The sequence below is a fragment of the Lithobates pipiens genome, unplaced genomic scaffold (genome assembly GCF_037356315.1).
Source record: "Lithobates pipiens isolate NorthernLeopardFrog02 unplaced genomic scaffold, aLitPip1_a1.2 Scaffold_8, whole genome shotgun sequence".
NCBI classification, from domain to species: Eukaryota; Metazoa; Chordata; class Amphibia; order Anura; family Ranidae; genus Lithobates; species Lithobates pipiens.
Window position 1 is genome coordinate 136,551,925 of NW_027507903.1, and position 26,851 is coordinate 136,578,775.

The 26,851-nt window shown below is 42.3% G+C and overlaps 1 protein-coding gene across 1 annotated transcript in view; it reads left to right on the plus strand.

Annotated features, from left to right (window-relative positions):
- TSPAN33 (tetraspanin 33) overlaps positions 1–25,784 on the plus strand; it is a 61,708-nt gene extending 35,924 nt beyond the window's left edge. The window contains exons 3-8 of the mRNA XM_077470075.1: positions 10–137; positions 2,339–2,413; positions 16,307–16,402; positions 17,457–17,585; positions 18,394–18,555; positions 19,755–25,784. Of these exons, the coding sequence (XP_077326201.1) occupies positions 10–137; positions 2,339–2,413; positions 16,307–16,402; positions 17,457–17,585; positions 18,394–18,555; positions 19,755–19,856 (692 nt within the window). The 3' untranslated portion in view covers positions 19,857–25,784. The remainder of the gene's footprint in view (positions 1–9; positions 138–2,338; positions 2,414–16,306; positions 16,403–17,456; positions 17,586–18,393; positions 18,556–19,754) is intronic.
- The last annotated feature ends 1,067 nt before the right edge of the window (positions 25,785–26,851 follow it).

Sequence of the window (26,851 nt, forward strand, 5' to 3'; positions counted from 1 at the left end):
CTTCCACAGAGGCTGCTATGGCTTGTCTTGCCGTTGATCCTGCTTTACTACTTATAGCCATTGGTGTTTTGATGTTCCTTATTACCTTCTGTGGATGTATTGGATCTCTAAGAGAAAACATCTGCCTCCTACAAACTGTAAGTTTCACAAATGAATGCAGCATAACTTTAATTGTTTGTGTACCATTTTCCTTTTCAAAAGATTTTCCCTGTGAATCTGGAATTTAATATTCAAAACAGCATCTTTCCTAATAAATTACAAATCAAAAGAATGTCAGCAAACTATTCAGAACTATCTATTAGAGCTGCACAATTCTGAATGAATGAATGAATGAATGACTTGTATAGCGCTACCTATACGAACTGAATCGCCTCAGGGCGCTTTTCTTGCCACCGGTGTCCATCTGCAGCTATTTATGCGGTCCTTTAAACTGTAGAGTCCCGACACACTTACAACATTGACATACATATACACATATTATGGCCAATTTTTTTGGAAAGGGTCTAATTAACCTACCAGCATGTCTTTTGGAGTGTGGGAGGAAACCGGAGTACCCGGAGGAAACCCACGCAGGCACAGGGAGAACATGCAAACTCCAGGCAGATAGTGTCGTGGTCGGGATTTGAACCAGCAACCCTATTGCTGCTAGGTGAAAGTGCTAACCACTACACCACTGTGCTGCCCTCTGGCTAAAATGAGAATCACAATTTTTTTGCTTAGAAGATAGATCACGATTCTCGCTACATAACATCTTTCACATTAAAAACAAAAAAAATTGGGCTAACTTTACTGGGTTTTTTTTTATTCATTGAAGTGTATTTTTTCCCCAAAAATTGCATTTGAAAGACCGCTGGGCAAATACAGTGTAACAAAATATTACAGCAATTGACATTTTATTCCCTAGGGTCCCTGCTAAAATATATATAATGTTTGGGGGTTACAAGTAATTTTCTAGCAAAAAATATTGATTTTAATTTAAGAAATAAGTGTCAGAAAAAGATTTAGACTTTAAGTGGTTAAACTTCTTGCATTTACCCCTTGTTAAAAACTTGGCAGACTGCTTGGATTTTTTCTTTACACACAGAAGGTTATCCCTTTGATCTAAGAAGGAAGAGTTAGTTACAATGTTTCATGTTAAAAACTTGGCAGACTGCCCGATGTTTTCTTTTGACAGGTGAGTGAGCAAATAAGGCTCTCCACTTGTTATATGAAAGAATCAGCATCGCGGGGGGGGGGGGGGGGGGGGGTTGTTGTGCAGCTCTACTATCTATGCTCACAGTGTGTAGCATTTCAATGAAATCATTGAACTGATTGATTTCTCACACTGCACTCTGACAACAAGACAAGCAATTACTTTATCTGGCAAATCTCAAAGTTCAGATCACAGAAATGTGAATATAGGGCCACATTTATTATCCTGGTTGTTCAGATAAAACTCAGTTTTTTTGCCCAATGTATGCAGATATTAAAGTGGTATTAAACCCAAAAGCAAACAGTTATATTGCAGTTCACCAATTCTTAGATGCAGTGGTGGCTGGTGCTCAAAAATTTTTTTTTGGGGGGGGGCACAAACGAACTGAAAAATACTGAAAAAAAACACTGTGCCATCAATTGCAGCCACTATGCCATCACATGCAGCCACTGTGCCCATCAAATGCAGCCACCGTGCCCATCAAATGCAGCCACCGTGCCCAGCAAATGCAGCCACCGTGCCTAGCAAATGCAGCCTCTGTGCCCAGCAGATGCCCAGCAAATGCAGCCTCTGTGCTCACCAAATGCAGCCACTGCCCATCATATGCAGCCTTTGTGCCCATAATATGCAGCCAACTGTACCCATCATATGCAGCCAAGGAGTAAGAAAGCCTGGGGGGTCAGGAGAACCCCTATCATGAGGCCAGGATTGGGCCCGCATAGCAGGGAGCTGTAATGAAAGGCTGAGTGAGCCAGAAGAGAGTTCAGAGAGCCAGGAGAGCTGGTGAGATGATCTGAGAGGCCAGTGACGAGAGCAGCAGTGCTGCTGGAGAAAGACAGGTGGCTTGGTATTTTGGTGAACCTGTTTTGCTGTGTGAAACTGAAACCCCTGCATGGACAAGTGAACTTTTAGCTTTCATTTTAATAAAAGTGGGCTGGTAAGATCTAAAAATCGAAGTTTGGACTGGCATGGTTCTCACTACTCAAATGCTTCTACCACTGAGCTGAATCTCCCATATCAAACTAAATAAACACAGTTTTGAAACTGCAAGTGTGAATTGTTTGGGCCTGTAGTTGCTTTTTTTTACTTTTGTGCATTTATTTTGATGTGTCCGATATTAAAATTATTTACTATTCTTATCCACAGTTCTCCATCTGCCTGACAATAGTCTTTCTGCTGCAGCTGTCTGCGGGCATCGTGGGCTTTGTCTTCTCTGACAAGGTATTGTGGGATTTCTAAAATATATTTATTTAGAAATAGATTTTTTGTTTTTTTACAGAAATTACTTTGTAGTTTCATCCTGCCTGCCAGGTGACACTTATGATAAGTAGTAAACCTTTTGACTTTCCCTTGTAAATAATATGTTCCAGAATTAGTAGCACAGGTTGGTAACATGCAGAAATACAGGGGCACCAAAGAAAGTTCATGAATAGGTTAGCTGAGACTGTAGGAGTCAGAGGCAAGACGTTTAGGTAGATGAGGTAAAAAGGTTCATGAGAAATTCATAAATTGGGTGAAAAATGGATTGACATAGCACTGACAAATATACTACTGGGTGACTTCAAATTATACCATGGATATTAGGGGATGTAAGATGAGTGCACATAAGTGTGTCATCCAGCAACTGAACGGCCTTGCTTTCCACAGACTAGCACACATATATTGTGAATGCTCAGTATTCTGCAACAGGTTCTAACATTACCACATGCAGACTGGCCAGATCTACTCTAACTTTATACTCAAGATGAGTATCAGAATATCTTTTGAGGTGCAAATTGAAGTATGGCCATGCTGCCTATAAGAAAAAGCTTACTACAATGACAACTTTATGGAAATACAAAATACGTTTTCATTTTCTATCATCAATTACTAAAAATTTCAAACGACTCACCATGCCTCTCATCAAATACCTTGGCGTGGCTGCTTTCCAAAATGTGGTCATTGGCTGGGTGATTGTTTTGTCTCTTCAGGGCCCATGAAAATAAGATCGGTGCTCAGGAAATCAGATGTGTAATTTACACCCTTGAAAGCCGGATGGGGCTCCTCTATGCAGCTAGGCTGCATGAAAGTCTCACATATGTGGTATCCCCATATTCGAGAAGCGTAGCAGAGTGTATTTTGGGGTAAAATTTAAGAAGAACTATGCTGTGTTTGAGAAATATGTTATTAATAATGAAAAGTTTGTGTAAAAAATCTAATTTAACCTACTTTCACAAATTTTGTAAAAAATTTGCTAAAATTATGAGATTTGTGAAATACTCACCATGCGGGTTATTTACTAAAGCCAAATCCACTTTGTACTACAAGTGCAAAGTGCACTTGAAATTGTACTTGGAAGTGCAGTCGCTGTAGATCCGAGGGGGACATGCAAGGAAAATAAAAAACAGCATTTTAGCTTTCACATGATTGGATGAAAAAATTTGACGCGTTTCCACTCATTTCAGATCTGCCCCTCACTTCCAAGTGCACTTTCGGTGCAATTTCAAGTGCAGTTTGCAAGTGGATTTACCCCCCATGTATCTTAATTATTACTTTGGGGTTTCCACTCTCCAAAAGTAGGTAATTTTTGAGTTAATACTGTCCTGGCATTTTAGGGTTTTCAGAAATGTGATAGGCAGTCGGTACACCAGAACTGCTACATTTTTAAATATATATATACTTAGAGTTTGTAGACTCTATAACTTTCACACAGACTAACTAATATACACTTGCACTTATTTCATCTGTTTTAGAACATTTTTCAGAATGCTTCATTTTTTTTCTTCCTTTATATAAAATAAAAACCCAGTGGTGATTAAAAACCACCAAAAGAAAGCTCCATCTGTCTCAAAAAAAAATATATATATATATAAAATGTAATTTTGTGTTGCATTACCAAGTAATTGTCAGTCAGAGTATCACAGTTCTGAAAACTGAATTGGTAAATACATAAAGGGGGTCAAACATGCTGAAATAGGGGAGCAGGCATGTGCTTCCCAGTATTGCTTATCTCAGGGGAGAACACTAATGCTTTGTGTTAGGTTTACATGACTGATCATTGTACTTAACCAGCAGATGTCTTCTTGCCACCGTAGGGATAAGATTGTCACCAAGAACTGTCATCTTACATTGACAGGCTGTATAACATTTCTGTATAACTAAAGCCTTTTATTTTGGATAGAGCAGGGGGGCATAAGAACCCCTGGGTTTTTTTTTTTTTGGGGGGGGGGGGTTTTGCTGTCTGCTCAAAGAGATTTTCCTTCACTTCCTGTCTGGGAGACAACAGGAAATGAGTGGAAATCTCTACAAACTAAGTAATTGTCCTTGGAACTGTTGTTCCTATTGGAAAATATACACTCACCTACTGTTCTGGGGACAACTAAAACATTTTGTATTTCCCATGTCTTTGATAATGGTTAGCAAGACAAATAGTGAGAGCAAATCTACCCAGTGGAGGCATAGGCAGATTTTAATTCAATTCTTACCATCTGAATTTGGCATCAAACGTGTCCATCTGTTCGGGAAATGCCAAGCGTGAGTACACAGAAACACCTATCCAGGTGTCTGTCTTTTCTAACAGAGCCAAAGTATGCTTAGGGCAGCTTAACAATTCACCAGTATTAAAAACCACTTCACCATCTGTTTCAAAATGTTTATTGTACTAAATGTGTACTGTAACAATCTCACATTGCTTTATAGCAATGAGATAGAGTGGAGTTATACATTTAGAAAAGTAATGCTTACTACTACTACTACTACTACTACTACTACTACTATGTTCTGCACCAACCTATGTTGTTTGTGCATTTTTGTTTTTGTACCAGAATGTATAGTTGTGTTTATAAGTTTACATTCCCTGGCAGAATTTATGATTTATTGGCTATTTTTCAGAGAATATGAATGATAACACAAAAACTTTTTTCACTCGTGGTTAGTGTTTGGCTGAAGCCAATTATTATCAATCAACTGTGTAAATCATAATCGCAACAGAAATTACCCTGATCAAAAGTTTACATACCCCAGTCCCTAATACTGTGTATTGCCCCCTTTAACATCAATGACAGCTTGAAGTCTTTTGTGGCATTTGTAGATGAGGCTCTTTATCTTGTCAGATGGTAAAGCTGCCCATTCCTCTTGGCAAAAAGCCTCCAGTTCCTGTAAATTCTTGGGCTGTCTTGCATGGACTGCATGTTTGAGATCTCCCCAGAGTGGCTCAATGATATTGAGGTCAGGAGACTGAGATGGCCACTCCAGAATCTTCACTTTATTCTGCTGTAACCAATGACCGGTCAGTTTGGCTTTGTGTTTTCCACTTCTTGATTAGAGTTTGAACACTGCTGATTGGCATTCTCAATTCCTTGCATATCTTTTTATATCCTTTTACTGTTTTGTACAGTTCAACTACCTTTTCCCGCAGATCCTTAGTAAACACAGTTGATTGATAATAAATGGCTTCAGCCAAACACTAACCATCAGTGAAATAAATGTTTTTGTGTTATCATTCATATTCTCTGAAAAATGGCCAGGAAATCATAAATTCTGCCATGGTATGTAAATTTATGAGCACAACTGTATGTTGTTTGATCTGTCTATTGAATAACTACATCCTGTGCAAATGTGTTCAGGCAGATCTTGTAGATTACATCATGGGATGATTAGGAAACACCCACTACTTGTACAAATATTTGATATGTGAAACATGCTTTAAAAGGATAGTATTTATATTATTTCTAACATAATATGTACATGATCCACTTAGATAAAGCAGGACCAAGCCTAACTTCTAAGATATGAAATATTTTGCTCTTTAGTGGTTTAGTTCCTAAGTAGCTATAGTAATCATAGTTGATACCACTCTGTTAGGGTGGATTGCCAACTCAGACACTATAGCCAATACTGCAGTACAATTCATCCATAGAAGTCACCACAATGATTTGCTTAATGTGTGTAATCTGTGGTCTTATGCCCCATGACTTTTTCACCAGACAATTTTATCTGGGTAAGGCAGGCATTCTTCAAAAATAGGTGGGCTAGGATGAAGGGATGATATTTCAGGCTTTGGTATAATCAGGTAGTCTACACAGCAGCAAAAATGTATACACTGACAGTAAGCCAAGGTGTGATTGGGATCAAACCAGCTTGATGTCCTAAGCAGCAATGCAGAAGAGAAAAATGTAGTTTGGACTTTTGCCACAGTGGTCATTGACAAGGATAATGGAATCAAAAAGTGTAAAAAGGTCTCCTAATCTATGTAGACACTAAAATGCCTTCAGGTGCAATCTTGGTACTTACAACAGTACAGCAAATGTGGAATCTACTTAACCACTTTCAGACCGGACCAATTTGCTGGTCAAAGACCAGACCACTTTTTGCAATTCGGCACTGCGTTGCTTTAACTGACAATTGCGCGGTCGTGCGACGTGGCTCCCAAACAAAATTGACGTCCTTTTTTCCCCACAAATAGAGCTTTCTTTTGGTGGTATTTGATCACCCCTGTGGTTTTTATTTTTTGCGCTATAAACAAAAATAGAGCGACAATTTTGAAAAAAACGCATTATTTTTTACTTTTTGTTATAATAAATATCCCCCAAAAATATATAAAAAAATTTTTTTTTCCCTCAGTTTAGGCCGATACGTATTCTTCTACATATTTTTGGTAAAAAAAATCGCAATAAGCGATTATTGATTGGTTTGCGCAAAAGTTATAGCATTTACAAAATAGGGATAGTTTTATAGCATTTTTATTAATAATTTTTTATTATTTTTTTTTTACTAGTAATGGCGGCGATCAGCGATTTTTATTGTGACTGCGACATTGTGGGGGACCCATCGGACATTTTTGACACATTTTTGGGACCATTGTCACTTATACAGTAATCACTGCTATATAAATGCAGTGATTCCTGTGTAAATGACACTGGCAGTGAAGGGGTTAACCAGTGGGTGGCAATGTAGGGGTTAAGTGTTCCTAGGGGTGTGTTACTAACTGTGGGGGGGTTGGGCTTTCATTTAGCGAACACTGATCTCTGCTCCAATCACATGGAGCAGAGATCAGCGTCACTAGTTGCTAGGCAGAATGGAGAAATGCTGTTTACTCTGCATTTCCTCCATTCGGCCGCTCCGTGAGACGATCGCGGGGATGCCCGCGGCGATCGAGTCCGCGGGTCCCGCGACCGGACTCATGCGATCCCAACCAGCGCGGGAGCGCGCCGCCGGTGGCGCGCTCCCGATGGCAGGGCGGCATTCAATATTGGACGTACCTGTACGCCAATATGCCTGCCCGTGCCATTCTGTCGACGTACATCGTCGTGCGCTGGTCGGGAAGTGGTTAAAGTGTTATGTTTTTTACTTTAAGGCCTCTTTCACACTGGGGCGGGAGCGGCGTCGGCGGTAAAGCGGCGCTATTTTTAGCGCCGCTTTACCGTCGTTTTAGCGGCGGTATGCGCCCGCTAGCGGGGCAGTTTTATCCCCCGCTAGCGGCCGAAAAAGGGTTAAAACCGCTCACTGCAGCGCCGCTTTGGCGGCGGTATAGCCACGCTGCCCCATTGATTTCAATGGGTAGGAGTGGTTTAGGAGCGGTGAATACACCGCTCCTTCACCGCTCCAAAGATGCGGCTAGCAGGACTTTTTTCACCATCCTGCTAGCACGCCGCATCAGTGTGAAAGCCCTCCGGCTTTTACACTGGAGTGAAAGGGGCCAGATTTTTTCAGGCGCTATACAGGTTGTATTTTTAGCACTGTAGTGCCTGAAAAACGCGTGTGGAAGGGGCCTAATGCATTCTCTGCATTAGGGTAAAAAAAACCTTCTATGTACAGTTGCCCCCCCAGCCCCACCTTATACTTACTGAAGCCCGATCTCGATCCAGCTCTGTGCTGGAGAGTAGCATCTCCCTCTGCTCCCTCCCTCCTAATAGACTTAAAGACAGCAGTGGCATCTATTGGCTCCTGCTTGCTGTCAATCACAGCCAGTGAGCGGGGGTGGGGCCAAGCCCTACTTTGTATGTCAATGGACACACAGAGCCAAATGGCCCCATAGCAATCTGCTTGCTATGGGGGCACTTGGCAGGTGAGAGGAGCCAGGAGTGTTGATGGGGGACCCAAGAAGAGAAGGATCAAGGCTGCTCTGTATGAAACCGTAGCACAGAGCAAATAACTATAAAATGTTTGTTATTTAAAAAAAAAAAAAATTCAGACCTTTACAATCACTTACAGCAGTGGTCTCCAAACTGCGGCCCTTTGCTTGCTTTCATGTGGCCCTTGGGGTGCTATTTTATTCACTGACAACAATGGAGGGCACAATTCCTACCATGACATTAATGATGGAGCATAGTTCCTCCCAAGGACACCAACAATGGGGCCCAATACCACAAATCATGGGGCACAATTCTTCCCAATAACACCAATGATGGGGCCCAATGACCCCAATAAAGGGGCACAATTCCTCCCAATAACACAAATGATGGGAAATTGATTTCCCACTGATGCTGGGACATTTTGTACTCCCAATGACCACAGTCTGGCCCCCCTAAACTCATAAGGACAGTAAATTGGCCCTTTATTTAGAGAGTTTGGAGACCCCTGATTTCGAGCTATTGACTAGACCAACCCAAAAACTCAACTTATAGTGCATATACCAGATTTATAATCTTGCTGCTAATGCAAAAGCCCATAATGCAATTAGTAATATCAGTAATACTGAATGAAGCATTAAACTCCCATGGACGATTTTTACCTATAGGTAAGCCTACAGTAAGGCTTACCTATAGGTACAGTAAATATCTCCTAAACTTGCACCTTTTTAGAAGATATTTACATACTGTGCCGTTCCTTCAGAGGCCTGCGCCGTGAACAGCATCTCCCACGTGCATGTGCGGGAGTTCCATCATCGCGGTTTGTCCAATCAAAGGACTGGAGCCCACCAAACTGGAAGAAAGACTGGGTGAGGATGGAAGCCCTGTCAGTGGTGACAGTTCACCACTGGAGGGTTTTGTTGTAAGGTAAGTTTTACATAATGTGCTAGTATGTAATGCGTACTAGCACATTAAAACTTTGCCTTGCAGGTTTAAACAAAAAAAACACTGCTTTAAAGTTATTAATTGTCTAATTATTTGCCAAATTGCGCATCCAGAAACAAGCTCGAATTGTACCTTGAGCTTACCTTATGTAAGTTGACATCACAAATTTATGTATTAACACAGAACTTAAATTTTTATCCTTTCCCCTGCATTCATCTCTAATTTATCTGGCATTTTAACTGAAATGAAACAACCTTTTTCTGGTTTTGAATGTAGTTGGGAGGCGTTTGATCTTCTGTCAAAATGCAATTGTTTTCTCTGTCCCCATTTCCCCTAAAATCTTGTCCTGGTGACATCCAGAACATTGTTTTTGGCTAAACTTCCCTATTCTCCTTCTAGACCTGCAGGGAATCCACAAATGACTGGAGACACGTTTCCTGGCTCCCAGGTGGATATTTCATAGGAATAAAGTCAAAAAGCATCCCACAGATGGGAACATAGGGAGTTCAGCTAACATTACTGCATTGTGGTCATCAGGACAAGCAATACATCGAAAGTGACTGTGATAGAAAAAAGAATGTCTATGTTCCTGACCCTGTGCCTCTCACTCGTTTTTTTTTTTTTTTATAAAATCAGCAATACAAAAAAAAAAATTATAAAAGAAAAAAAAAACTTTTTTCACTTTGGACATCGAGACATTTAGATATTTCTAAAGATATTCATTTTGTAACTTTACACACAGAAGAACCCACTCATTGCTTAAAAATCCTTTAAACACAGCTGTGGAAAGACTTGTATACTGGTGACAAAAACATATGTACAGCATGAAAGATGCATCTAGATAATTAAAGGGGCAGTTTATGTTCTACAATACTTACAGGAAACCTGACATACAGTTGTGCTCAAGAGTTTGCATACCCTGTCAGAAATGTTTGAAATTTTTGCATTTATATTGAAAATATGACTAATCATGCCAAAAAAATGTCTTTTATTCAAGGATAGTAATCACATGGAGCCCTTTATTATCACTTCATTTTTTGCCTCCTTTTAAAATCATAATGATAACAGAAATCACCCAAATGGCCCTGATGAAAGGAATACATACCCTGGAACATCTGGAATTGGTACAGACACAGAAGGTGGCACACAAAGACTAAAATGGCTATTAAAGGTTAATTTCCCACATTTGTGGCTTTCTAAATCGCAGTTAGTGTCTGTGTATAAATAGTCAATGAGTTTGTTAGCTCTCACATGGATGCACTAAGCAGGCTAGATACTAAGCCATGGGGAGCAGAAAAGAACAGTCAAAAGACCTGCGTAACAACATAATGAAACTTTACAAAGATTGAAAAGGATATAAAACAATATCAAAAGCCTTGAATATGCCAATCAGTACTGTTCAATCATTTAATAAGTGGAAAATTTGGGGATCTCTTGATACCAAGCCAAGGTCAGGTAGATCAAGAAAGATTTCAGCCACAACTGCCACAGGAACTGTTCGGGATGCAAAGAAAAACCCACAGGTAACCTCAGGAGAAATACAGGCTCTGGAAAAAGATGGTGTGGTTGGACCAAAAAAAGCTGCATGGTCAAGTTGCCAAAAATAAGCCTTTACTGCACAAGTTCCACAAAAAAGCCTGGTTACAATATGCCCAACAACACCTTGGTATGCCTCATTGGGCTTTTTTGTGGCATTGGCTCAGTAAAGGCTTCCTTCTGGCAACTCAACCATGCAGCTCTTTTTTGTTCAAGTATTGTTGAATTGTGCTCCTTAAAAACAACCACACTGTCTTTTTGGACAGCAGCCTGTATTTCTCCTGCGGTTACCTGTGGGGTTTTCTTTGTATCCTGGGCAGTTGTTCCACCAGTTGCGGCTGCAATCTTTCTTGGTCTACCCGACCTTGGCTTGGTATCAAAAGATCCCCAAATTCTCCACTTCTTAATAAGGGATTAAAACAGTACTGACTGGCATATTCAAGGCTTTGGGTATCTTTTTATATCCTTTTCCATCTTTATAAAGTTCTATTACTTTGTTACGCAGGTCTTTTGACTGTTCTTTTCTACCTCCTCATGGCTCAGTGTCTAGCCTGCTTAGGGCATCCATGTGAGAGCTAACAAACTGACTATTTATACGCAGACACTAATTGTGATTTAAAAAGCCACAAATGTGAGAAATTAACCTTGCCTGTGTGTGCTACCTTCTGTGTCTGTAATAAGGCCAATCATTACAAGGTATGTAAACTTTTTATCAGGGCCATTTGGTTGATTTCTGTTAGTTTTTTGGATCCTTTTTAAATCATAATGATATGTGATAATAAATGGCTTCATGATCAGTCATATTTTCAATATTAATGCCAAAATTTCACAATTTCTGCCAGGGTATGCAAACTTTTGAGCTCAACTGTATCTGGAGTTAAATGATGTGATCCAACAAAGCAACAGTTTCACCAAAAAATTGTCACCTTTCGCTACACACTAGGGTTACAGATGAATTGGAAAATTTAATTTTACACGTATGAAGATGGTTCTCAGTTTACAAAAAAGTACTCAGCGTCACACAGGCTGGCAACCCTCAGTAAAAACCTAACACGCTCACAATTTAAGATTCCGCTATCCTTTTCTGAGTACTAACTCTAGTAATAGGGAGGGCAATGCACAGCAGGGTGATTCCTAATACTTACAGTGAGGGCAAAAAGTATTTGATCCCCTGACGATTTTCTACGTTTGCCCACTGACAAAGAAATGATCAGTCTATAATTTTAATGGTACGTTTATTTTAACAGTGAGAGACAGAACAACAACAAATATATATACAGAAAAACACATTTCAAAAAAGTTATAAATTTATTTGCATTTTAATGAGTGAAATAAGTATTTGATCCCATATGAAGATTTCTGGCTCCCAGGTGTCTTCTATACAGGTAACGAGCTGAGATTAGGAGCACTCTCTTAAAGGGAGTGTTCCTAATCTCAGCTTCTTACCTATATAAAAGACACCTGTCCACAGAAGCAATCAATCGTTCAGATTCTAATCTTTCTACCATGGCCAAGGTCAAATAGTTGTCCAAGGAAGTCAGGGACAAGGATGTAGACCTACACAAGGCTGGAATGGGCTACAAGACCATCGCCAAGCAGCTTGGTGAGAGGGTGACAACAGTTGGTGCGATTATCCACAAATGGAAAAAACACAAAATAACTGTCAATCTCCCTCAGTGTGGGGCTCCATGCAAGATCTCACTTCGTGGAGTTTCAGTGATCATGAGAATGGTGAGTAATCAGCTCAGAACTACACGGAAGAATCCTGTCAATGATCTCAAGGCAGCTGGGACCATAGTCACCAAGAAAACAATAGGTAACACACTATGCTGTGCAGCACTGAAATCCTGCAGTGCCCACAAGGCCCCCCTGCTCAAGAAAGCACATGTACAGGCCCGTCTGAAGTTTGCTAATGAACATCTGAACAATTCAGAGGAGAACTGGGTGAAAGTGTTGTGGTCAGATGAGACCAAAATCTAGCTCTTTGGCATCAACTCAACTCACCATGTTTGCAGGAGGAGGAATGCTGCCTATGGCCCCAAGAACACCATCCCCACTGTCAAACATGGAAGTGGAAACATTATGCTTTGGGGGTGTTTTTCTGCTAATGGGACATGACAACTTCACTGCATCAAGGGGACCATGGGCAGGGCCATGTACCATTAAATCTTGGATGAGAACCTCCTTCGTTCAGCCAGGGCATTGAAAATTGGTCGTGTATGGGTATTCCAGCATGACAATGACCCAAAACACATGGCAAGGCAACAAAGGAGTGGCTCAAGAAGAAGAACATTAAGGTCCTGGAGTGGCCTAGTCAGTCTCCAGACCTTAATCCCATAGAAAATATGTGGAGGGAGCTGAAGTTTCGAGTTACCAAATGTTAGCCTGGGCACCTTACTGACTTGGAGAGGATCTACAAAGAGTGGGAAAAAATACCTACTGAGCTGTGTACAAACCTGGCGGCCAACTACAAGAAATGTCTGATCTCTGCGATTGCCAACAAGGATTTTGCCAACAAGTACTAAGTCGTGTTTTTCAAAGGGGTCAAATACTTATTTCACTCATTAAAATGTAAATCAATTTATAACTTTTTTGAAATGTGTTTTTCTGGATTTTTTTTTTTTTGTTCTGTCTCTCCCTGCTAAAATAAACCTACCATTACAATTATAGACTGATCTTTTCTTTATCAGTGGGCAAATGTACTAAATCAGCAGGGGGTCAAATCCTTTTTTCCCCCCACTGTATCACTTTAGGCCCGTACACACGGTCGGACTTTTTGACAACAAACATGCAAATTAGCTATTTTGGAGCAACATCCGACTGTGTGTACGCTCCATCGGACAAACTTTTTCTGTTTTCATCGGACTTTTGTTGGCTGTGCGAACGGACAAACTTTCTGGCAACAAAAGTCCGATGGAGAAAAGTCCGACCGTGTGTACGCAAAAGCATCAGACTTTTGTACAAGGTACAAACACGCATGCTCAGAACCAATGCAAAAGATCAGACTACAATACAGAAGTTCACCAAATGTGGCGCTGGAGTCATTGAACGTCCTCTTTTGAAGCGGCGTCAGTACGTTGTGACGTCATTACGTTCGTGTTTGTTGTCAAAAAGTCAGACCGTGTGTATGCAATACAAACTTGTGGACCACGCCCTTTGTACAAAAGTCCACGGAAAAGTTTGTACAAAGTCCGACCGTGTGTATGAGGCTTTACTCCACCATAGGTGTGCGTAACCTATTGCATTAGGGTGTGTACTCTAAAGCTCAAAAACACGTGTGTGTGTGTCTACATATACAGTATCTGACAAAAGCGAGTACACCCCTCCCGTTTTTGTAAATATTTTATTCTATCCTTTCATGTGACAACACTGAAAAAATAACACTTTGCTACAATGTAATGTAGTGAGTGTACATCTTGTATAACAATGTAAATTTGCTGTCCCCTCAAAATAACTCAACACACAGCCATTAATGTCTAAACCGCTGGCAAAAAAAGGGAGTGCACCCCTAAGTGAAAATGTCCAAATTGGATGCAACGTGTCAATATTTTGTGTGGCCACCATTATTTTTCAGCACTGCCTTAACCCTCTTGGGCATGGAGTTCATCAGAGCTTCACAGGTTGCCACTGGAGTCCTCTTCCACTCCTCCATGATGACATCATAGAGCTGGTGGATGTTAGAGACCTTGCGCTCCTCTACCTTCCGTTTGAGGATGCTCCACAGATGCTCAATAGGGTTTAGGTCTGAAGACATGCTTGGCCAGTCCATCACCTTTACCCTCATCTTTTTTAGCAAGGCAGTGGTGGTCTTGAAGGTGTGTCAGGGGTCATTATGTTGGAATACTGCCCTGCGGCCCAGTCTTCGATGGGAGGGGGATCATGCTCTGCTTCAGTATGTCACAGTACATGTTGGCATTCATGGTTCCCTCAATAAACTTTAGCTCCCCAGTGCTGGCAGTACTCATGCAGCCCCAGACCATGACACTCCCACCACCATGCTTGACTGTAGGCAAGACACACTTGTCTTTGTACTCCTCACCTGGTTGCCACCACACACGCCTGATACCATCTGAACCAAATATGTTTATCTTAGTCTCATCAGACTACAGGACATGGTTCCATTATTCCATGTCCTTAGTCTGCTTGTCTTCAGCAAACTAATTGCATGCTTTCTTATGCATCATCTTTAGAAGAGGCTTCCTTTCAGGATGACAGCCCTGCAGACCAATTTGATGCAGTGTGCAGCATATGGTTTGAGCACTGACAAGCTGACCCCCCCCCCCCCCCCACCCCTTAAACCTCTGAAGTAATGCTGGCAGCACTCATTCGTCTATTTCCCAAAGATAGCCTGTGGATATGACTCTGAGCTCGTGCAGTGAACTACTTTGATCGACCAGGGTGGAACCTGTCCTGTTAAACCGCTGTATGGTCTTGCCCACCATGCTGCAGCTCAGTTTCAGGGTCTTGGCGATCTTCTTATAGCCTAGGCCATCTTTGCCATGAGGTGTCATTTTGAACTTCTAGTGACCAGTATGAGATTGGGAACGATGACACCAAATTTAACGCACCTGCTCCCCATTTACACCTGAGACATTATAACACAGACAAGTCAGGTGACACCGGGGAGGTAAAATGGCTAATTGGGCCCAATTTGGACATTTTTACTTAGGGATGTACTCATTTTTTGTTGCCATTGTTTAGACATTAATGGCTGTGTGTTGATTTATTTTAAGGGGACAGCAAATTTACACTGTTATACAAGCTGTACACTCACTACTTTACATTGTAGCAAAGTGTAATTACTTCAGTGTTGGCACATGGAAAGATATAATAAAATATTTACAAAAAACATGAGGGGTGTACTCACTTTTGTGAGATACTGTATATGGCCCTGGCATATTAATCTCCCTGCTGGCAAAGTGAAAAAGTGCATAAGCACGTCTCTTATGGCAGAGCAGTTAAGAGGGAGATCTTTCCTATCTTCCCACGTGCAATAATGTTAATGTGCGTGGGGTGATGAGGGTGTGCCCAGACACATCTGGCTCACCCTGTGCGTACGACTTTGAACTCCTCTGCTCTTGGACCCTCACAGAATAGAAGTGAACTCAACCCTGATCAACTTTCTTTAGAAATGTTTAGGTTCCCAAAGCAGCCAGTTGGATGGCTTTTTTTTTCACCGTAACAAGACTGGCCCCCAAAGTCATTCTATGGAATAGCAGGGTGCAAGATTTCCATAATAAAGTCATCTCTACTTTTTACATAAAGCAATATAAATACAACCCTTCGTTTAGCAAAATAATATTTTATTTCATATTTATACCCCAGTGTCACAAAAAGAGCTTTATTGTTCTGTTGTCTAATGCCTCAAGCTGTGTATTGTTTTCCATACCATAAAATGTTTCAGACACTGTACAGTAGGAAGATATAGTATAATATTAAATAGTATTGCTGGAAGTGTCACAACGCATATGTGCTGTGTCTGTTGGATAACATAATGAGACATTAACGATATGCATGTGAAAGGCCATTAGATATTCTTTAAGGACATGTGGCTGTATATTATATAATATGTGTTGTGTTGCAGGCTCGGGGAAAAGTCAGTGAAGTGATTGGCAATGCTATTGTACACTATAGGGATGACCTGGACTTGCAGAATCTTATAGACTTTGGCCAAAGAGAAGTAAGTTTCCAGAATTTTTGATATATAAACCTATATATCAGATTGCAGCTGTTGTTCAGAAATACTGTATATATTTCCATTGACTATAGTACAAATTACTATGGCTTTGGAAGAACAAAGACATCAGTGTCTAATATGGATAGTGTCGTTTTGCACAACCAGTGTGCACTATTTACCCTTTCACTGCCAGGGCAAATTGTTTCATTTTTCACACACGTCAAAATGTGCAAATTTTGTTTGAAAGAATCCCAAAACGATTTTCTGAAAGCAGAGGACCTGTAGAATAAAATGACAGTAGTTGTAAATGCTTATCAAATCTATATTTTCAGTAACAAATAACGTAAATTCATTTTAGATTGCATAATATAATCAAAATATTTCAGCTAAAAATAAAATATGAGACTGTCAAGCTAAAAAATGGCAAATATATAAAATCTTAAAATTGTGTGTACCTGCAAAATGATAAGAATTTACAATTCCCATGATTATCGATGCATTAAAAATCTTTTCAGTTTATCAGTTTAGAATCAGCTGTAAATGTTGACTCTAGAATTATTATTCTCAGTCTGCACAGGTATGCCAATATGTTATGCTGTAGGCGTTTGCATGTGCGTGTTTATTCTAGGTGCACATACAGTAGGAAGGTAGCGGTTTCATCCAATTTTTTCTTATTTTTTTATTTTATACTTAAAGCCAAATTCCAGCCATACCTTCAGTATTTCATAGTTGCACAGGCTCCTGTCCTAATATTGTTTAGTCTGATTTAACTGCCCACTTCTCACAGTGTGCATTAAAAGTTCTAGGAAGTAAAAAAAAAAATCTAGCTTTTTCATCCCAATATTACTGTCCCGCCCTGTTCATTCATTTCATTCATGAGTTTAAGTTCCTTTTATCATGGAGCCTAGCTATCTATACAGTATATATACTTTTTTTTTCTTAGTTACTTTATGGCATTTTTTTATGGTATTATTGCCCACAATGATCTCCAAGTTTTTTGGATGCCATCACCTCGCCTAATATATTGTCTTGTGTTTGCTGTTTTTTTCAATACAAGTTTAATTGCTGCGGGGGCATCTCCTATAAGGACTGGTCTCAGAATATATACTTCAACTGTTCATCGGAAAACCAAAGCAGAGAACGTTGTGCAGTGCCGTATTCCTGCTGCCTACTTGAGGAAGAGGAGGTACGTTTTGGTGTGCAATTAGGATGGATACATGGTCAAAGCTGGCAGTACTTGTTGCTTTGGGGTGAAGGTTGTAACAAGTGTGGAATCCTCAATACTTAACATCTGAAGCCCAGTGGAAATACATTGAGGACCAGCGCTTTAACCAGTTCAGGTCCACCTTATAGCAGTTTTACTGCTACAGTGTGGCACCTGTGCGCCAGATCACGTGTGTGTGTATAATGCATAGAATGCATTAAGGTGAAAAATCACAAGAGTTTACAACCCCTTTAAGAGTGTTGGATAGAGATCACTGCGATAACAGGGCAATAGGGAAACACAAATTAGTGCCTGCAGGGACCCCGAGGGCCCGCACAAAAAGTTTCAAAGAGCTGCAAGTTGGGCACCAGGGCTTTACATCCTTCTTGTGCCCTTGTATTTTTATTCTGTAACTAATATTCAGTTTCCCACACTTGTGAAAGCATAACCATTTGGCCCATCAATGTGATAGGCTGCTTCAATGCCCAATAGGGAAGAAAATGGCAGAATGTGTATTGATTGTCAGGCTTTTATCTCAGACAGGCAAACCTGTTTTATTCTAGAGAAATGTTTCTAGAAGCATACATGATTATTGAGCGCTTTTTACAAATTGATATTTTAATTACCTATTTTTTAGCTGATCAAGATATTTACTTCCATAGAAATATATGAAAAAGACAACGATACAGTATATCATATATTCATTTGACACAAATAAATTAGCATATTTGTTGTCCTGTAGAACTCCATTTGTGATGTGCTATAAAAATGCCATCCTGTTATTTTTCAGACCGTCATAAATACCATGTGTGGACACGGCATGCAAGCTTTAGACTATTTGGAAGCTGGAGAATATATTCACACCAATGGCTGCATTGACAAGCTGGTTAACTGGCTGCACAGTAACCTTTTTTTGCTGGGTGGGGTGGCCCTGGGACTGGCCATTCCTCAGGTAATGCATTTATTGTTTACATTCTACATTTCAATTATGTTTAAAGTGATTGTAAAACTCATTTTTTAATATTATTAAAATAACAAACATGTTATACTTACCTGCTGTGTGCAATAGTTTTGCACAGAGCAGCTCTGATTCTCCTCTTCTGGGGTCCCCCACCGGTGCTCCAGGCTCTACCCCACTGCCAAGTGATCCCATGGCAACCTGCTTGCTATGGGGCACTCATGCGTGCTCACTCATGAGCTGCCTCTGTTTGTCAATAAGACACACACAACGTAGCTTGGCCCCCCCCCCCCCCCTTGTCACTGGCTCTGATTGACAGCAGCAGAAGCCAATGGCTCCCGCTGTTGTATCTGAGCCAATGAGGAGAGAAACAGCCTCAGCTCTCGTGCACAATGCTGGATCGAGATTGGGCTCAGGTATGTATTTAGGGAGAGCTGCGGGGGGAGCAGCATGCAAAAGGTTTTTTAAGTAAGGTAAAAAACCTTCTGCCTTTACAACCACTTTAAAGCGGAGCTCCACCCAAAAGGGGAAGTTCCGATTTAAGGTCTTCATCCCCAGCTTTTCAACAAATGGCACTTTTTTTTTCTAATGGGGAGGGTGGAGCGGGTATCTGGTTTTGACAGTTCCAGTAACGCCTAAGCGATCTGACCAGAAGTTCTCCTCTCCCCCTCCCTCCTGGCAGTCTTCTGGGACATGTAACAGGTCCCATAAGACTGCAGGACCATTCACAATACGCAGCATGCGCAGTGGGCACCCAGCTGTAAAGCCGCAAGTTGTCACAGCCGGGTGCCCATAGTTGAAATGCCGGGGAGAGAAATCCGTGGGAAGGGACGGCTCAGGTGAGCACATCGCTGGATCGTGGGTCAGGTAAGTGTGTAATAAAAGTCAGCAGCCACAGTTTTTGAAGCTACTGACTTTTAATAAACACAAAAAAATGACTGGAGCTCCTCTTTAAGACAAACATCCATTCTTTAAAGAATACACAAGTGAGCAAAATTTTTTGGGGTCAAACATTTTTTTTTTTAATATATGTGTATCTGTACCTAAAAAGTCCAGCAGTTTGGGTTACTTGTGTATTCTTTACATTTCTTTAGATGTTGATACAATATTTGTGAACCAAATAATGAAGTTTGCATAGTCTTATATGAATCTATTCTGTAAAATCTTAGTAACTTTTTTTTTTTTTTCCAAAGCTGGTTGGAATTCTCCTTTCTCAGGTCTTGATTAACCAAATAAAAGACCAAATAAAACTTCAGAGGTATAACTTACAGCACCGGTCAGACCCTTGGTATTGACAAAGGGACAAATTTACCTCTGCCGGGTTAGCCCCCCATATATCAAAATTTTTGAAAAAATCTTATGCTGTTTGTTAGATCGGGTTTGAGCAACCGTTGTTTACGTTACATCTCACACAGAAGAGGCAATATTAACAGTTATTATATTATTATAACATATAATACATGTTATATTTTGGAAGCTATTTGTTAGATCCGGTAAGATCAAGTGGTTTTAATGTTAGATTTCACATAATTAGAGATTTATTAAGTGATTAATGGGGGGGGGGGGGGGGCTAATAGATATTCGTTAGATCAAGTGATTTTAACTCTAGATCTCACATAATTTCAGAGATATTCCACATCAAAATAGAGATATTAGGTGGTACATAAAGACGGGTTAGCCCCCCCCCCCCCCCCCTTATTAAATTTTCTGGCCAAAAATTATTCAGGCTAATAGATATTCGTTAGATCCTGTAAGATCAAGTGGTTTTAACATTAGATCTCACATAATTTCAGAGATATGTCACATAAAAAAAGAGATATTAGGTGATACATAAGGACGGGCTGCCCCCCCCCCCCCCCCCCACATGCAATTTTCTGACCAAATATCATTCAGGCTAATAGATATTCATTAGATCCGGTAAGATCAAGTGTTTCCAATGTTAGATTTTACATAATTTGAGAGATATTCCACATCAAACATTTTAATGTTAGAGATATTAAGTGGGGGTACACAAGGATGAGATGAGTTCCACCCAAAAATGGAACTTCCGCTTTAAGCACTCCTCGCCCCCTTACATGCTACATTTGGCAGGTAATTTTTTTAGAGGGGAGTGGGGGCTTTCATTAGGAGGGGGACTTCCTGTCCCACTTCCTCCTTCTGCCCAGGGACCGCCAAGGCGACTCCTCCTTTCGACCTAGGCGGCCCCTCCCTCTAGGCGATCTCCTGGGACATGCGACAGGTCCCAGGAGATCGCCTATCCACTCAGAGAGCGCAGCGCGGCTCGCGCATGCGCTGTGCGTGCCCGGCCGTGAACCCGAAAGCTGTCACGGCTGGGTGCCCAGAGTGGCAATGGAGGCGCCAGCGGAGAGGTGGGGGAGAGGAGTGACACCCCGTTTGGCCACATCGCTGGACCGTGGAACAGGTAAGTTTATTTATTAAAAGTCAACAACTACACTTTTTGTAGCTGCTGACTTTTAATAGGCCTGGAACTCCACGTTAAGTGATTAATGAGGGGGGTGGACCCCCTCTTATCACATTTTATCAAGGATAGAAGATGCCTTGCAGAGCCCGTCGGTAGCGAAGTGGTTCAGAATGCTGGATTTGAAGAGTGTGTATTACCAAATCCCCATGCACCCTGAGGATCAGGAGAAGACCATTTTCATTACCCCGGAGGGGATCTTTGGATTTGACTGTATTCATTAAGGCCTGTCTGGTGCACCGGCCACCTTCCAAAGGCTAATGGAGAAGACCGTGGGTGACCTGAAACTGATCGAGGTCTTGGTGTACTTAGACAACATCATTGCTTTCGGCAAGACCCTGGAAGAGCACGAAGAGCATCTGCAGAAGATCCTGAAGAGACTCCATGATGAGGGGGTTGAAGCTGTCTCTGGAAAAGTGCCAGTTTTATCAACCCTCAGTCAACTACCTTGGCCACATTGTGTCTGCTGATGAAATGGCCACTGACCTCCAGAAGCTGGAAGCTGTCACCTCCTGGCCGAGGCCTACCAACATGACTGAGCTTAGGTCATTTCTGGGATTCTGCTCTTATTACAGAAGATTTGTCAAGGGATTCTCTAAGACGCTGACCCTGATCTGGTGAAGCCTGTCAGACCAGCTGGAGGGCCCAGAAAACCGAGAGAGTCCATTCAGGAACAATGGACTCCAAAGTGTGAAGAGGTTTTAGGCAGCTGAAGTGAAGCCTAACAACCGCTCCAGTCATGGCCTATGCAGATCCAACCAAGCCATACGAGCTACACTTTGATACCAGTCAAGATGGGTTGGGTGGGGTGCTATATCAAGAGCATGATGGCCATCTACAGCCTGTTGCCTACATGAGTCAGAACTTGACCCCCAACGAGAACTACCCCATGCACAAACTTGTGTTCCTGGCCTTGAAGTGGGCGGTAGTGGATAAGCTGAGGGATTACCTGTATGGAGCGGAGTTCGTGATCAAGACCGACAACAATCCTCTCACCTACATCCTCACTACCTCCAAGTTGGATGCCACGGGTCACAGATGGTTGGCTGCTCTATCAGGGTTTATTTTCAGCCTGAAGTATTGACTGGGGTCGGGAAACAAGGCGCGGATGCTTTGTCAAGAAGGCCCCATTGTTCCAGAGACCCTCCAGAAGAATAGGCCCAGCTGACACCTGAAGGGGTACGAGCCTTATGTCAAGAAGCATAACATCAACCTTCGAGTAGGATCCAGGACCAAAGAGGTTGGAGTGTCAGCCGCTGGTGTCCCCAGATGTTATTGCAATGTCACCCAAGTCGGGGATGAAGGTCTCCCCAAGCTGTCAAAGAAAGACCTGCAGAGGGACCAGTTGGAGGACCCTCCCTGTAGCTTGGCATTGAAGGCTTTGGAAAGCCAACGCCCTGACTTGCTCCTCACTGACTCCCCAAAGGAAACCCATCTGCTGCACCAAGAGTGGGATCGGTTTCAGGTGCACAGAAGGTTGGTCTACCGAAGGGGCCCCTCTGAAGATTCTGAAGAAAAATGGCAGCTATTCCTACCTGAAAAACATAGGGAAATAGTATTAACTGCCCTACACGACAACCATGGCCACCTAGGGCCCAAGAGGACTTTTCACCTGGTGAGGGACCGGTTCTACTGGCCCTGCATGCAGGCTGAAGTTGAGGACTATTGCCACTCCAGCATCAGATGTATCCAAAGGAAGACTTTGCCTCACCGAGCTGCCCCAATGGGTCATCTTCAAAGTCAGGGACCATGGAGCTGGTGTGCATTGACATTCTGTGCTTGGAGCCTGATCTGAGCGGGCAGGGAAATATCCTGGTAGTTACTGACCATTCCCCTCGGTATGCCCAGGTGTTGTCCACGAGGGATCAACAAGCATCCACGGTGGCCAAGATCTTCGCTGAGTAATTCTTTGTGCACTATGGTCTGTCCCAATGCATCCACTCTGATCAAGGGAGAGATTTCGAGAGTAGTCTCATCAAGAGACTTTTAGACCTGTTGGGCATCAGAAAGTCTAAAACCACCCCGCATCATCCTCAAGGAGATCCTCAACCAGAGAGATTCAACCGAACCCTCCTGGATATGCTCGGAACTCTAAGTTCAGAACAAAAGCAGCACTTGAGCAAGCATATAGTGGCTATTGTGCATGCTTATAACAGCACAGCCAATGATGCCACAGGTTACTCCTTCTATTGTTTGATGTTCGGACCATAGGCCCGGCTGCCAGTAGACTTTGCCTTCGGCACATCCCTCGAACATACCTCAGCAACTTCCCACAGAGGGTATGTGGATCGCCTGCAGAGACGTCTGAAAATCGCCTATAATAAGGCTCAAGCTGCCTCATATGCCCGAGGACAGAGAAACAAAATAAACTTTGACCTCAGGGTACGAGTGCAGGACCTACAGCCGGATGACAAGGTACTGCTGAGAAACCTGGGTGTCCCTGGAAAGCACAAGTTGACTGACCACTGGAAGTCACAGCCCTATGTCATTTGCAATCATCTGCCAGGACACCTAGTATATCAAATCCGGCCCAGATGAATGCACAGGCCCGCTGAAGACTGGGCTTCGCAGTCATCTGTTGCCTCTGTCAGAAGCAGTTCATGTGCCACCACAGCCAGATTTACAGTCTACACCGACGGGGTCTCAAAAATCATGGCCAGTGACTAGATCTTACTCTGTACCCCTTGCTGAAGATGAAAACAGCGAGGACGAAGAGAAAGATTGTCTGTGGCCACCTCAAATGGCAGGGCCTGCCACCCCCTTTCTTCTCCTCACAAGGTGACTGAGGTGAGTTTGTACCTAAAAGTCCACCTTTTGAAGAGTTGGAAGACCCTCAATCTTCCCTGCTGACAACAGACCCCTAAGACTTTCCATCCTTCATTGAGGAAGCTGAAGCTGATATGCAGGAAGAAGAAGAGACCAGTGTGCCTGTAACCCCAGAACCTAAAGAACAGCAAGAGCAAAGGGTTATTCACCCACCCAACAGACTAACATATGATACCTTGGGTGAAAGTTCTAAGGAGGTCATTCTCTTGAAGTAATTGACCCTTCTACCGTAGATTTGGTGGTGGACAATCCCAACTCACTTTCAGGGCTGGGCTGAGCCCTTCCTTCTCTGAGCTGGCCGCTCAGCTGTCAGGTAATTGCCAGCTCCTATCTCTCCATAGTTACTCAGCTGTTGATGATGTCCTGCTCGTCAGTCCTACCTACTTAAGCCATCCAGTCCAGAAAACCTCTGTCTTCGCCTTGGTCAACATCACAGAAACTCCTGCGATCCTGTTCAAGACTTGCTTTGCTGACATCCCTTCTGGCTTCAGTTCCTGCTTGCTGTTCCACTACATTGATCCCTGACTTCTGGCTTGGCTGACTATCCGTTCCGGTTACTCAACTTTGGCGGTTTTGACTTTGTTCTTTTTACTTTTATTATTAAAACAAGTGTGATTTAACTGTACTTCTGTCTCGGCCTGATTTCTTGGTTTCTGACACTCATCCCCTGGCACATCTAACTGGGCCATTCCAGTTAAGGTGGCCTGTAGGCAGGACAACCTCCCATCCTATGCTAATTGGTGGGATGTTCCTCTGCCAGGGTTTTATGCAGATGTAAATTGTATGGTTTCCTGTGCACACTAACCTGTTTTTTTTTTTTTCGTGTGTATATCAAAAGGATGTAACAGGTCATAGACTCTTTACCTGCTTTGGCGGACCAAATGCTCTTTGATAAGGGGAGTGTTTAGCAGGGGCTACTCTATCACCTGTGGTCCCACACCTCCTGCCATTCCCGCCAGCAACCGCCAGACTGAATAGAGACTGACAGGCACTCACTGAGGGAGAGCACGCCTGTCAGTCCCTCTGGGGGATTTCTCCCCCTCCCTTCCCTTTCCTCTTCCTGTGTCCCTATTGGCAGGGAGAGGGAGCCAATCAAGCAGCAACAGAGGACCACGGGACTTGAAGCCTCATCACAATACAGCCCCATTGATTTCTACACGGGGTGGAACTACGAAGCCCAGCTTGCTTTGCAAGAAGGGGGGCTAGCTAAAAAGACTTAAGCTTGTTGGTCTGAGGAGAGATCACCTTGAGGCAGGGAGGTGAACGGAGGTGTGAGGAGAGACTACAGGCACCCGCTGAAGAACCTTCCAAAGACGGTTCCAGAGACCATCCAGAGACGGTTGAAGATGGGTGTACCTTCTGTACCACCTAATATCTCTATTTTTATGTGGAATATCTCTGAAATTATGTGAGATCTAAAGTTAAAACCACTTGATCTTACCGGATCTAACGAATACCTATTAGCCTGAATGTTTTTTGGCCAGAAAATTTGATAAGGGGGGCCAACCCATGCTTATGTACCACCTAATATCTCTATCTTTATGTGGAATATCTCAGATATTTGTTAGATCCGGTAAGATCAAGTGGTTTTAACCTTAGATCTCACATAATTTCAATTAGCCTGAATGATTTTTGCCCAGAAAATTTGATAATGGGGGGGCTAAATCGTCCTAATATATCTATTTTTATGTGGAATATCTCTGAAATCATGTGAGCTCTAACGTTAAAACCATTTGATCCTACTGGATCTAACAAATAGCTTCCAAAATAGCTAACTGGTCAATTGATAAGGGGGGCTGATTACAGGTTAGCCCCCCGAGCAAATAACTGTTAATATTGCTTCTGTGTGAGATCTAACGTAAACAAAGGTTGATCTGACCTGATCTAACAGACCGCATAAGATTTAAAAAAATATGGGGGGGCGGCTAACCCGGTAGAGGAGTATGTAGAATGTCCTACTCTGGAGAAGTACGGGAAACTGTGTAACATTGTGGAGAACTTCAGCTCTACACAACCACAAGGAGAAAAGTGAGATCCTCTGTACGTGTTGTATGGATTCTCCGGTGGGAGCTGTTAGGACTTGTCTACATTGTAAGACTTCTATGTGTGATAAACACCTGACCGCCCACAATAAGACAGTGGACCATGTGTTGGTGGAACCCACCTCGTCCTTCATTAAAAAAAATGCTCCATCCACAAGAAGCTTCTGGATTATTACTTCTCTGAGGATGCCATCTGTCTATGTGAGTCTTGCTGTCTGTTGGGAAAACATACGACATGAAGTGGAACTGCTAGATGAGGCTTTGGAGAAGAAGAAGAAACAACTGAGAAATCTTCTTGAAAAAATTACTATGAAGAGAGATACAATTGAGATGAGAGTTCAGAATCTACAGGAACACGAGACTAAAGCATAAGAAAAAGCAGATGAGAAAAAGAGTCACCTAATACGAAATGGGAGGAGAAGCTCTGCGAGCTGCAATAACGCTGATCCTGAAGGAGGGCAAAGACCATTCGCTCTGCTCTAATTATAGGCCGATAGCCTTATTGAACTCAGACATAAAGTTATATGCTAAAGTTCTGGCGGCTAGATTAAAGGAAAAAATGACAGAACTGGTACATCCGGACCAAGTCGGATTCATACCCGAGAGAGAGGGTAGGGACAACGGGGTGAGGGCATTGCTCCTTATCCAGGCCTTAAAAAACAATTAGTCCCCAGGTCTATTCCTGTCAATGGACGCTGAGAAAGCTTTCAACAGGGTAGACTGGGGACTCATGTTAGAAACTCTAGAAGCGATGGGTGTGGGCCCGAGGATGATCCATTGGATTAAAGTTCTATATAATAGTCCGCAGGCGGCGGTAAAGGTTAACGGAGAAACATCTACACAGCTTCAAATGGGAAATGGCACCAGACAGGGGTGTCCATTATCACCCCTTCTGTTTGCGATATCTCTCGAACCGTTACTGGCCTCGATCCGAAACAATCCA